Genomic DNA, 12,615 nt, shown 5'->3' with positions numbered 1-12,615 from the left:
TGCCCAAAATGCACGGGTGGAGAAAGCGTCCGGCCTTGCCCCTGCTTTCTGAGGACGGCGCGAAGCCGCTTAGCGGCAGCGAGGGCACCGCGACCCGCCTGTAGCCAGAGCCCGGGCGTGCGCCTATGCTGCCGGTGGTGCTGGTGAGCTGCCAGCGTGCGGGCCCTGTACTCGGGGCACGTGTCGGGACCTTGCGGCGGCCTTTGTCCCAGGGAGCAGCCCCGCCCAGGTCCCTGTAAGCAGGGCTGGGGAGGCTGCTTTAGGCAGGTGACAGGAACGAGCGCTCCCGGGCCCTCGCCAGGGGGCAGCTTGCAGAAGTGCTGTGCCGCAGGGCAGGGTCCCGCCTTTGGCACTGCTTTGGGCTGGCGCCACATTCCCGGCTGCCTCGTTCAGGAGGCTCCCGGGGCTCCTGCAGACGGCTGTGTTGCCGTGCTGCGCTGCGGCCGGGCTCCGGCCTCTCCCTAAGTGGGTCGCAGGCCGGAGCCTGTGCTCCATAGTGCTTGTTGGGGGGTGCCGGGCAGCAGGGGGCGGCCCCGTAAGTGGGGGGTGTGTGCGTCCCCTGGCCCCGGCGGGCGGTTGGAGGGACCCCCTGTAATCAGGCGGGTATCCCTGGCCCCGGTCTTTCAGAGGCATGGGGCCAGGAGTCACGGGGCCGGGCGCGTGCCCTCACTGTCCTCGGGGCTGGGCTCGCGGCCCCTCGGGCCCCTCGGCTTTAGGCCGTCAGCTCGACTGCCTGACTCTAGAGTCTGGTTCCTGTCGCCTTGGGGGAAGGCCGAGCTCTGGGGCTCCCTGGGTGTGGACCGGCCTGTAAGCAGGCTGCGGGTCTGGGAGCCTTTGTGCTCCCTTCAGCTGGCAGCCTGCATGGGGCGCCCGCCCCGTTAGTGGGGAGCGCCCCGCAACCGGAGAGGAGGAGCCTCCGTAGGCCATGGGGACCAGAGCCGCCCTGTAAGTCGGGGCCAGTGCTCTGGAGTCCCGGGCACTTTGCAGTCCAGGCAGCGGCTTGAGCCCCCTGTAAGCAGGGGTGCAGCCTCTTGGCCGCTGCTTGGCATGCCCAGCTTCATTTGCCCAGAGGGCCCGGCTCCCAGCACGGCGTGGGACTGCGCCGGACGTCGCGATGGTGAGTCAAGCCGATGTTGGAGGCGTTTGGGCAGCTGGGGGGGGGGGTGTGTGTTCTGGCAGGAGGATCTCGCTGTGGAGCTGTTGGGTCGCGGTTCCCATGGGGAGCTGGAGCTCCTCAGGCCTGACTGTCCTCGTAACGTTTGCAGAAGCCGTGGAACAGCGAGGCAAGAGCGAGCCGCAGGAGCAGCATCTCCGAGCTCAAGAGTGGAACGGCGAGGCAAGAGCGAGCCGCAGGAGCGGCGTCTCCGAGCTCAAGAGTGGGACGGCGAGGCAAGAGCGAGCCGCAGGAGCGGCGTCTCCGAGCTCAAGAGTGGGACGGCGAGGCAAGAGCGAGCCGCAGGAGCGGCGTCTCCGAGCTCAAGAGTGGGACGGCGAGGCAAGAGCGAGCCGCAGGAGCGGCGTCTCCGAGCTCAAGAGTGGGACGGCGAGGCAAGAGCGAGCCGCAGGAGCGGCGTCTCCGAGCTCAAGAGTGGGACGGCGAGGCAAGAGAGAGCTTCAGCATTGGCGGCTTCGAGCTCAGGAGTGGGACGGCGAGGTAAGAGCAGCAGCTTGGAGCTTAAGCTGGGGGGTTTTGGGCAGCAGTCGGGAGATCCCTGGGTGGCTGCTTGGGCATGTCCATGTGGGGCTGTTGGGTCGCGGTTCCCTTCAGGCACAGGCTCTGGAGCTTCTCAGGCCTGAGCGTGTCGTCGTCCATTGGCAGGAACCGTGGGACGACGAGGCAAATACAGCAGCGTCTTGGAGCTGGAGTGTGGAACGGCGAGGCAAGAGCGAGCTTGGAGCTGAAGAGGGACACGAGGGGCCCTCTGGGCAAAGGGCTTTTCCAGGCCAGGGCACCTTCAGGGTGCCGCGGCTGGTTTTGCGCTGGGCGACCCCCCTGTGTGCAGGGCTGGGTCTTTGCTGTGGTTGGCCTTTTGCCGTTGTGCTCCTTTGGCTGCCCGGAGAGAGGGGCAACCCTGTAAAGGAGGGTGAGAGCCCCTGTCTCTGCACCTGAGGGGGGAAACGGAGCTCTCCCGGCCCCCAGCCCAGCTACCCTGTAAGCAGGGCAGGGCTTTTCCCCAGCCCCAGCAGCTTTCTGCCTGCTGCTGGCCCCTGGCCACTGTGACCCCCTGTACTCGGGGCGTGTCACAGCCTGTGTCCCTGTGCCAGCCCTGAAGGGCCTCGGCGCCTCGAGGCCCTTGTGGCCTCCTCTCAGTGCACGGGCAGGTCTGATGCTTTCCTCTCCCGCTCAGCATTAGCAATGGCTCCCCAGAGCAGGTTGGCTGCGCAGAACTTGCTCCCTCTTCTGGGACTGCCGTCCCCTCCCCTGCCTTCCCCTTAGTTGGTGTGAGTGAGCAAGTGTGTTTGTGCTTTTAGCCCCCCCTTTAGAACTACAGCAGCGTAGCTTAGACTTCCCAGGAGGGAAAGAGGAGCTCTGTGCAGCCACAGGCGGGTGCCCAAAATGCACGGGTGGAGAAAGCGTCCGGCCTTGCCCCTGCTTTCTGAGGACGGCGCGAAGCCGCTTAGCGGCAGCGAGGGCACCGCGACCCGCCTGTAGCCAGAGCCCGGGCGTGCGCCTATGCTGCCGGTGGTGCTGGTGAGCTGCCAGCGTGCGGGCCCTGTACTCGGGGCACGTGTCGGGACCTTGCGGCGGCCTTTGTCCCAGGGAGCAGCCCCGCCCAGGTCCCTGTAAGCAGGGCTGGGGAGGCTGCTTTAGGCAGGTGACAGGAACGAGCGCTCCCGGGCCCTCGCCAGGGGGCAGCTTGCAGAAGTGCTGTGCCGCAGGGCAGGGTCCCGCCTTTGGCACTGCTTTGGGCTGGCGCCACATTCCCGGCTGCCTCGTTCAGGAGGCTCCCGGGGCTCCTGCAGACGGCTGTGTTGCCGTGCTGCGCTGCGGCCGGGCTCCGGCCTCTCCCTAAGTGGGTCGCAGGCCGGAGCCTGTGCTCCATAGTGCTTGTTGGGGGGTGCCGGGCAGCAGGGGGCGGCCCCGTAAGTGGGGGTGTGTGCGTCCCGTGGCCCCGGCGGGCGGTTGGAGGGACCCCCTGTAATCAGGCGGGTATCCCTGGCCCCGGTCTTTCAGAGGCATGGGGCCAGGAGTCACGGGGCCGGGCGCGTGCCCTCACTGTCCTCGGGGCTGGGCTCGCGGCCCCTCGGGCCCCTCGGCTTTAGGCCGTCAGCTCGACTGCCTGACTCTAGAGTCTGGTTCCTGTCGCCTTGGGGGAAGGCCGAGCTCTGGGGCTCCCTGGGTGTGGACCGGCCTGTAAGCAGGCTGCGGGTCTGGGAGCCTTTGTGCTCCCTTCAGCTGGCAGCCTGCATGGGGCGCCCGCCCCGTTAGTGGGGAGCGCCCCGCAACCGGAGAGGAGGAGCCTCCGTAGGCCATGGGGATCAGAGCCGCCCTGTAAGTCGGGGCCAGTGCTCTGGAGTCCCGGGCACTTTGCAGTCCAGGCAGCGGCTTGAGCCCCCTGTAAGCAGGGGTGCAGCCTCTTGGCCGCTGCTTGGCATGCCCAGCTTCATTTGCCCAGAGGGCCCGGCTCCCAGCACGGCGTGGGACTGCGCCGGACGTCGCGATGGTGAGTCAAGCCGATGTTGGAGGCGTTTGGGCAGCTGGGGGGGGGTGTGTGTGTTCTGGCAGGAGGATCTCGCTGTGGAGCTGTTGGGTCGCGGTTCCCATGGGGAGCTGGAGCTCCTCAGGCCTGACTGTCCTCGTAACGTTTGCAGAAGCCGTGGAACAGCGAGGCAAGAGCGAGCCGCAGGAGCAGCATCTCCAAGCTCAAGAGTGGAACGGCGAGGCAAGAGCGAGCCGCAGGAGCGGCGTCTCCGAGCTCAAGAGTGGGACGGCGAGGCAAGAGCGAGCCGCAGGAGCGGCGTCTCCGAGCTCAAGAGTGGGACGGCGAGGCAAGAGCGAGCCGCAGGAGCGGCGTCTCCGAGCTCAAGAGTGGGACGGCGAGGCAAGAGCGAGCCGCAGGAGCGGCGTCTCCGAGCTCAAGAGTGGGACGGCGAGGCAAGAGCGAGCCGCAGGAGCGGCGTCTCCGAGCTCAAGAGTGGGACGGCGAGGCAAGAGAGAGCTTCAGCATTGGCGGCTTCGAGCTCAGGAGTGGGACGGCGAGGTAAGAGCAGCAGCTTGGAGCTTAAGCTGGGGGGTTTTGGGCAGCAGTCGGGAGATCCCTGGGTGGCTGCTTGGGCATGTCCATGTGGGGCTGTTGGGTCGCGGTTCCCTTCAGGCACAGGCTCTGGAGCTTCTCAGGCCTGAGCGTGTCGTCGTCCATTGGCAGGAACCGTGGGACGACGAGGCAAATACAGCAGCGTCTTGGAGCTGGAGTGTGGAACGGCGAGGCAAGAGCGAGCTTGGAGCTGAAGAGGGACACGAGGGGCCCTCTGGGCAAAGGGCTTTTCCAGGCCAGGGCACCTTCAGGGTGCCGCGGCTGGTTTTGCGCTGGGCGACCCCCCTGTGTGCAGGGCTGGGTCTTTGCTGTGGTTGGCCTTTTGCCGTTGTGCTCCTTTGGCTGCCCGGAGAGAGGGGCAACCCTGTAAAGGAGGGTGAGAGCCCCTGTCTCTGCACCTGAGGGGGGAAACGGAGCTCTCCCGGCCCCCAGCCCGGCTACCCTGTAAGCAGGGCAGGGCTTTTCCCCAGCCCCAGCAGCTTTCTGCCTGCTGCTGGCCCCTGGCCACTGTGACCCCCTGTACTCGGGGCGTGTCACAGCCTGTGTCCCTGTGCCAGCCCTGAAGGGCCTCGGCACCTCGAGGCCCTTGTGGCCTCCTCTCAGTGCACGGGCAGGTCTGATGCTTTCCTCTCCCGCTCAGCATTAGCAATGGCTCCCCAGAGCAGGTTGGCTGCGCAGAACTTGCTCCCTCTTCTGGGACTGCCGTCCCCTCCCCTGCCTTCCCCTTAGTTGGTGTGAGTGAGCAAGTGTGTTTGTGCTTTTAGCCCCCCCTTTAGAACTACAGCAGCGTAGCTTAGACTTCCCAGGAGGGAAAGAGGAGCTCTGTGCAGCCACAGGCGGGTGCCCAAAATGCACGGGTGGAGAAAGCGTCCGGCCTTGCCCCTGCTTTCTGAGGACGGCGCGAAGCCGCTTAGCGGCAGCGAGGGCACCGCGACCCGCCTGTAGCCAGAGCCCGGGCGTGCGCCTATGCTGCCGGTGGTGCTGGTGAGCTGCCAGCGTGCGGGCCCTGTACTCGGGGCACGTGTCGGGACCTTGCGGCGGCCTTTGTCCCAGGGAGCAGCCCCGCCCAGGTCCCTGTAAGCAGGGCTGGGGAGGCTGCTTTAGGCAGGTGACAGGAACGAGCGCTCCCGGGCCCTCGCCAGGGGGCAGCTTGCAGAAGTGCTGTGCCGCAGGGCAGGGTCCCGCCTTTGGCACTGCTTTGGGCTGGCGCCACATTCCCGGCTGCCTCGTTCAGGAGGCTCCCGGGGCTCCTGCAGACGGCTGTGTTGCCGTGCTGCGCTGCGGCCGGGCTCCGGCCTCTCCCTAAGTGGGTCGCAGGCCGGAGCCTGTGCTCCATAGTGCTTGTTGGGGGGTGCCGGGCAGCAGGGGGCGGCCCCGTAAGTGGGGGTGTGTGCGTCCCGTGGCCCCGGCGGGCGGTTGGAGGGACCCCCTGTAATCAGGCGGGTATCCCTGGCCCCGGTCTTTCAGAGGCATGGGGCCAGGAGTCACGGGGCCGGGCGCGTGCCCTCACTGTCCTCGGGGCTGGGCTCGCGGCCCCTCGGGCCCCTCGGCTTTAGGCCGTCAGCTCGACTGCCTGACTCTAGAGTCTGGTTCCTGTCGCCTTGGGGGAAGGCCGAGCTCTGGGGCTCCCTGGGTGTGGACCGGCCTGTAAGCAGGCTGCGGGTCTGGGAGCCTTTGTGCTCCCTTCAGCTGGCAGCCTGCATGGGGCGCCCGCCCCGTTAGTGGGGAGCGCCCCGCAACCGGAGAGGAGGAGCCTCCGTAGGCCATGGGGACCAGAGCCGCCCTGTAAGTCGGGGCCAGTGCTCTGGAGTCCCGGGCACTTTGCAGTCCAGGCAGCGGCTTGAGCCCCCTGTAAGCAGGGGTGCAGCCTCTTGGCCGCTGCTTGGCATGCCCAGCTTCATTTGCCCAGAGGGCCCGGCTCCCAGCACGGCGTGGGACTGCGCCGGACGTCGCGATGGTGAGTCAAGCCGATGTTGGAGGCGTTTGGGCAGCTGGGGGGGGGGTGTGTGTGTTCTGGCAGGAGGATCTCGCTGTGGAGCTGTTGGGTCGCGGTTCCCATGGGGAGCTGGAGCTCCTCAGGCCTGACTGTCCTCGTAACGTTTGCAGAAGCCGTGGAACAGCGAGGCAAGAGCGAGCCGCAGGAGCAGCATCTCCGAGCTCAAGAGTGGAACGGCGAGGCAAGAGCTAGCCGCAGGAGCGGCGTCTCCGAGCTCAAGAGTGGGACGGCGAGGCAAGAGCGAGCCGCAGGAGCGGCGTCTCCGAGCTCAAGAGTGGGACGGCGAGGCAAGAGCGAGCCGCAGGAGCGGCGTCTCCGAGCTCAAGAGTGGGACGGCGAGGCAAGAGAGAGCTTCAGCATTGGCGGCTTCGAGCTCAGGAGTGGGACGGCGAGGTAAGAGCAGCAGCTTGGAGCTTAAGCTGGGGGGTTTTGGGCAGCAGTCGGGAGATCCCTGGGTGGCTGCTTGGGCATGTCCATGTGGGGCTGTTGGGTCGCGGTTCCCTTCAGGCACAGGCTCTGGAGCTTCTCAGGCCTGAGCGTGTCGTCGTCCATTGGCAGGAACCGTGGGACGACGAGGCAAATACAGCAGCGTCTTGGAGCTGGAGTGTGGAACGGCGAGGCAAGAGCGAGCTTGGAGCTGAAGAGGGACACGAGGGGCCCTCTGGGCAAAGGGCTTTTCCAGGCCAGGGCACCTTCAGGGTGCCGCGGCTGGTTTTGCGCTGGGCGACCCCCCTGTGTGCAGGGCTGGGTCTTTGCTGTGGTTGGCCTTTTGCCGTTGTGCTCCTTTGGCTGCCCGGAGAGAGGGGCAACCCTGTAAAGGAGGGTGAGAGCCCCTGTCTCTGCACCTGAGGGGGGAAACGGAGCTCTCCCGGCCCCCAGCCCGGCTACCCTGTAAGCAGGGCAGGGCTTTTCCCCAGCCCCAGCAGCTTTCTGCCTGCTGCTGGCCCCTGGCCACTGTGACCCCCTGTACTCGGGGCGTGTCACAGCCTGTGTCCCTGTGCCAGCCCTGAAGGGCCTCGGCACCTCGAGGCCCTTGTGGCCTCCTCTCAGTGCACGGGCAGGTCTGATGCTTTCCTCTCCCGCTCAGCATTAGCAATGGCTCCCCAGAGCAGGTTGGCTGCGCAGAACTTGCTCCCTCTTCTGGGACTGCCGTCCCCTCCCCTGCCTTCCCCTTAGTTGGTGTGAGTGAGCAAGTGTGTTTGTGCTTTTAGCCCCCCCTTAAGAACTACAGCAGCGTAGCTTAGACTTCCCAGGAGGGAAAGAGGAGCTCTGTGCAGCCACAGGCGGGTGCCCAAAATGCACGGGTGGAGAAAGCGTCCGGCCTTGCCCCTGCTTTCTGAGGACGGCGCGAAGCCGCTTAGCGGCAGCGAGGGCACCGCGACCCGCCTGTAGCCAGAGCCCGGGCGTGCGCCTATGCTGCCGGTGGTGCTGGTGAGCTGCCAGCGTGCGGGCCCTGTACTCGGGGCACGTGTCGGGACCTTGCGGCGGCCTTTGTCCCAGGGAGCAGCCCCGCCCAGGTCCCTGTAAGCAGGGCTGGGGAGGCTGCTTTAGGCAGGTGACAGGAACGAGCGCTCCCGGGCCCTCGCCAGGGGGCAGCTTGCAGAAGTGCTGTGCCGCAGGGCAGGGTCCCGCCTTTGGCACTGCTTTGGGCTGGCGCCACATTCCCGGCTGCCTCGTTCAGGAGGCTCCCGGGGCTCCTGCAGACGGCTGTGTTGCCGTGCTGCGCTGCGGCCGGGCTCCGGCCTCTCCCTAAGTGGGTCGCAGGCCGGAGCCTGTGCTCCATAGTGCTTGTTGGGGGGTGCCGGGCAGCAGGGGGCGGCCCCGTAAGTGGGGGTGTGTGCGTCCCCTGGCCCCGGCGGGCGGTTGGAGGGACCCCCTGTAATCAGGCGGGTATCCCTGGCCCCGGTCTTTCAGAGGCATGGGGCCAGGAGTCACGGGGCCGGGCGCGTGCCCTCACTGTCCTCGGGGCTGGGCTCGCGGCCCCTCGGGCCCCTCGGCTTTAGGCCGTCAGCTCGACTGCCTGACTCTAGAGTCTGGTTCCTGTCGCCTTGGGGGAAGGCCGAGCTCTGGGGCTCCCTGGGTGTGGACCGGCCTGTAAGCAGGCTGCGGGTCTGGGAGCCTTTGTGCTCCCTTCAGCTGGCAGCCTGCATGGGGCGCCCGCCCCGTTAGTGGGGAGCGCCCCGCAACCGGAGAGGAGGAGCCTCCGTAGGCCATGGGGACCAGAGCCGCCCTGTAAGTCGGGGCCAGTGCTCTGGAGTCCCGGGCACTTTGCAGTCCAGGCAGCGGCTTGAGCCCCCTGTAAGCAGGGGTGCAGCCTCTTGGCCGCTGCTTGGCATGCCCAGCTTCATTTGCCCAGAGGGCCCGGCTCCCAGCACGGCGTGGGACTGCGCCGGACGTCGCGATGGTGAGTCAAGCCGATGTTGGAGGCGTTTGGGCAGCTGGGGGGGGGGGTGTGTGTTCTGGCAGGAGGATCTCGCTGTGGAGCTGTTGGGTCGCGGTTCCCATGGGGAGCTGGAGCTCCTCAGGCCTGACTGTCCTCGTAACGTTTGCAGAAGCCGTGGAACAGCGAGGCAAGAGCGAGCCGCAGGAGCAGCATCTCCGAGCTCAAGAGTGGAACGGCGAGGCAAGAGCTAGCCGCAGGAGCGGCGTCTCCGAGCTCAAGAGTGGGACGGCGAGGCAAGAGCGAGCCGCAGGAGCGGCGTCTCCGAGCTCAAGAGTGGGACGGCGAGGCAAGAGCGAGCCGCAGGAGCGGCGTCTCCGAGCTCAAGAGTGGGACGGCGAGGCAAGAGCGAGCCGCAGGAGCGGCGTCTCCGAGCTCAAGAGTGGGACGGCGAGGCAAGAGCGAGCCGCAGGAGCGGCGTCTCCGAGCTCAAGAGTGGGACGGCGAGGCAAGAGAGAGCTTCAGCATTGGCGGCTTCGAGCTCAGGAGTGGGACGGCGAGGTAAGAGCAGCAGCTTGGAGCTTAAGCTGGGGGGTTTTGGGCAGCAGTCGGGAGATCCCTGGGTGGCTGCTTGGGCATGTCCATGTGGGGCTGTTGGGTCGCGGTTACCTTCAGGCACAGGCTCTGGAGCTTCTCAGGCCTGAGCGTGTCGTCGTCCATTGGCAGGAACCGTGGGACGACGAGGCAAATACAGCAGCGTCTTGGAGCTGGAGTGTGGAACGGCGAGGCAAGAGCGAGCTTGGAGCTGAAGAGGGACACGAGGGGCCCTCTGGGCAAAGGGCTTTTCCAGGCCAGGGCACCTTCAGGGTGCCGCGGCTGGTTTTGCGCTGGGCGACCCCCCTGTGTGCAGGGCTGGGTCTTTGCTGTGGTTGGCCTTTTGCCGTTGTGCTCCTTTGGCTGCCCGGAGAGAGGGGCAACCCTGTAAAGGAGGGTGAGAGCCCCTGTCTCTGCACCTGAGGGGGGAAACGGAGCTCTCCCGGCCCCCAGCCCGGCTACCCTGTAAGCAGGGCAGGGCTTTTCCCCAGCCCCAGCAGCTTTCTGCCTGCTGCTGGCCCCTGGCCACTGTGACCCCCTGTACTCGGGGCGTGTCACAGCCTGTGTCCCTGTGCCAGCCCTGAAGGGCCTCGGCACCTCGAGGCCCTTGTGGCCTCCTCTCAGTGCACGGGCAGGTCTGATGCTTTCCTCTCCCGCTCAGCATTAGCAATGGCTCCCCAGAGCAGGTTGGCTGCGCAGAACTTGCTCCCTCTTCTGGGACTGCCGTCCCCTCCCCTGCCTTCCCCTTAGTTGGTGTGAGTGAGCAAGTGTGTTTGTGCTTTTAGCCCCCCCTTTAGAACTACAGCAGCGTAGCTTAGACTTCCCAGGAGGGAAAGAGGAGCTCTGTGCAGCCACAGGCGGGTGCCCAAAATGCACGGGTGGAGAAAGCGTCCGGCCTTGCCCCTGCTTTCTGAGGACGGCGCGAAGCCGCTTAGCGGCAGCGAGGGCACGGCGACCCGCCTGTAGCCAGGGCCCGGGCGTGCGCCTATGCTGCCGGTGGTGCTGGTGAGCTGCCAGCGTGCGGGCCCTGTACTCGGGGCACGTGTCGGGACCTTGCGGCGGCCTTTGTCCCAGGGAGCAGCCCCGCCCAGGTCCCTGTAAGCAGGGCTGGGGAGGCTGCTTTAGGCAGGTGACAGGAACGAGCGCTCCCGGGCCCTCGCCAGGGGGCAGCTTGCAGAAGTGCTGTGCCGCAGGGCAGGGTCCCGCCTTTGGCACTGCTTTGGGCTGGCGCCACATTCCCGGCTGCCTCGTTCAGGAGGCTCCCGGGGCTCCTGCAGACGGCTGTGTTGCCGTGCTGCGCTGCGGCCGGGCTCCGGCCTCTCCCTAAGTGGGTCGCAGGCCGGAGCCTGTGCTCCATAGTGCTTGTTGGGGGGGTGCCGGGCAGCAGGGGGCGGCCCCGTAAGTGGGGGTGTGTGCGTCCCCTGGCCCCGGCGGGCGGTTGGAGGGACCCCCTGTAATCAGGCGGGTATCCCTGGCCCCGGTCTTTCAGAGGCATGGGGCCAGGAGTCACGGGGCCGGGCGCGTGCCCTCACTGTCCTCGGGGCTGGGCTCGCGGCCCCTCGGGCCCCTCGGCTTTAGGCCGTCAGCTCGACTGCCTGACTCTAGAGTCTGGTTCCTGTCGCCTTGGGGGAAGGCCGAGCTCTGGGGCTCCCTGGGTGTGGACCGGCCTGTAAGCAGGCTGCGGGTCTGGGAGCCTTTGTGCTCCCTTCAGCTGGCAGCCTGCATGGGGCGCCCGCCCCGTTAGTGGGGAGCGCCCCGCAACCGGAGAGGAGGAGCCTCCGTAGGCCATGGGGACCAGAGCCGCCCTGTAAGTCGGGGCCAGTGCTCTGGAGTCCCGGGCACTTTGCAGTCCAGGCAGCGGCTTGAGCCCCCTGTAAGCAGGGGTGCAGCCTCTTGGCCGCTGCTTGGCATGCCCAGCTTCATTTGCCCAGAGGGCCCGGCTCCCAGCACGGCGTGGGACTGCGCCGGACGTCGCGATGGTGAGTCAAGCCGATGTTGGAGGCGTTTGGGCAGCTGGGGGGGGGGTGTGTGTTCTGGCAGGAGGATCTCGCTGTGGAGCTGTTGGGTCGCGGTTCCCATGGGGAGCTGGAGCTCCTCAGGCCTGACTGTCCTCGTAACGTTTGCAGAAGCCGTGGAACAGCGAGGCAAGAGCGAGCCGCAGGAGCAGCATCTCCGAGCTCAAGAGTGGAACGGCGAGGCAAGAGCTAGCCGCAGGAGCGGCGTCTCCGAGCTCAAGAGTGGGACGGCGAGGCAAGAGCGAGCCGCAGGAGCGGCGTCTCCGAGCTCAAGAGTGGGACGGCGAGGCAAGAGCGAGCCGCAGGAGCGGCGTCTCCGAGCTCAAGAGTGGGACGGCGAGGCAAGAGCGAGCCGCAGGAGCGGCGTCTCCGAGCTCAAGAGTGGGACGGCGAGGCAAGAGCGAGCCGCAGGAGCGGCGTCTCCGAGCTCAAGAGTGGGACGGCGAGGCAAGAGAGAGCTTCAGCATTGGCGGCTTCGAGCTCAGGAGTGGGACGGCGAGGTAAGAGCAGCAGCTTGGAGCTTAAGCTGGGGGGTTTTGGGCAGCAGTCGGGAGATCCCTGGGTGGCTGCTTGGGCATGTCCATGTGGGGCTGTTGGGTCGCGGTTCCCTTCAGGCACAGGCTCTGGAGCTTCTCAGGCCTGAGCGTGTCGTCGTCCATTGGCAGGAACCGTGGGACGACGAGGCAAATACAGCAGCGTCTTGGAGCTGGAGTGTGGAACGGCGAGGCAAGAGCGAGCTTGGAGCTGAAGAGGGACACGAGGGGCCCTCTGGGCAAAGGGCTTTTCCAGGCCAGGGCACCTTCAGGGTGCCGCGGCTGGTTTTGCGCTGGGCGACCCCCCTGTGTGCAGGGCTGGGTCTTTGCTGTGGTTGGCCTTTTGCCGTTGTGCTCCTTTGGCTGCCCGGAGAGAGGGGCAACCCTGTAAAGGAGGGTGAGAGCCCCTGTCTCTGCACCTGAGGGGGGAAACGGAGCTCTCCCGGCCCCCAGCCCGGCTACCCTGTAAGCAGGGCAGGGCTTTTCCCCAGCCCCAGCAGCTTTCTGCCTGCTGCTGGCCCCTGGCCACTGTGACCCCCTGTACTCGGGGCGTGTCACAGCCTGTGTCCCTGTGCCAGCCCTGAAGGGCCTCGGCACCTCGAGGCCCTTGTGGCCTCCTCTCAGTGCACGGGCAGGTCTGATGCTTTCCTCTCCCGCTCAGCATTAGCAATGGCTCCCCAGAGCAGGTTGGCTGCGCAGAACTTGCTCCCTCTTCTGGGACTGCCGTCCCCTCCCCTGCCTTCCCCTTAGTTGGTGTGAGTGAGCAAGTGTGTTTGTGCTTTTAGCCCCCCCTTTAGAACTACAGCAGCGTAGCTTAGACTTCCCAGGAGGGAAAGAGGAG

The 12,615-nt window shown here is 66.8% G+C and overlaps 1 protein-coding gene across 5 annotated transcripts; it reads left to right on the top strand.

The window, feature by feature from the left end:
• Positions 1 to 548: 548 nt before the first annotated feature.
• LOC119708292 (serine/arginine repetitive matrix protein 1-like) lies at positions 549 to 12,221 on the top strand. Of its 5 annotated transcripts, none has more exons than XM_038154516.1 (7): positions 549 to 1,117; positions 1,266 to 1,654; positions 3,885 to 4,202; positions 6,487 to 6,645; positions 8,929 to 9,193; positions 11,477 to 11,741; positions 11,907 to 12,221. In XM_038154516.1, the coding sequence occupies exons 1-7, from the start codon at positions 1,048 to 1,050 to the stop codon at positions 12,163 to 12,165; spliced, it is 1,725 nt and encodes a 574-aa protein (XP_038010444.1). In that variant the 5' UTR covers positions 549 to 1,047; the 3' UTR covers positions 12,166 to 12,221. The 5 variants fall into 5 exon arrangements, with proteins under 5 accessions (XP_038010444.1, XP_038010458.1, XP_038010464.1 ...); XM_038154530.1 differs by lacking the exons at positions 11,477 to 11,741; positions 11,907 to 12,221 and adding an exon at positions 9,359 to 9,673 and having other exon boundaries at positions 8,929 to 9,087; positions 9,141 to 9,193; XM_038154536.1 differs by lacking the exons at positions 11,477 to 11,741; positions 11,907 to 12,221 and adding an exon at positions 9,359 to 9,586.
• Positions 12,222 to 12,615: the final 394 nt, after the last annotated feature.

Source organism: Motacilla alba, chromosome 1 (assembly GCF_015832195.1).
Source record: "Motacilla alba alba isolate MOTALB_02 chromosome 1, Motacilla_alba_V1.0_pri, whole genome shotgun sequence".
Classification (NCBI taxonomy): Eukaryota; Metazoa; Chordata; class Aves; order Passeriformes; family Motacillidae; genus Motacilla; species Motacilla alba.
Note: the sequence above shows the minus strand (reverse complement) of the source record. Positions and strands in the feature narration are given on the sequence as shown.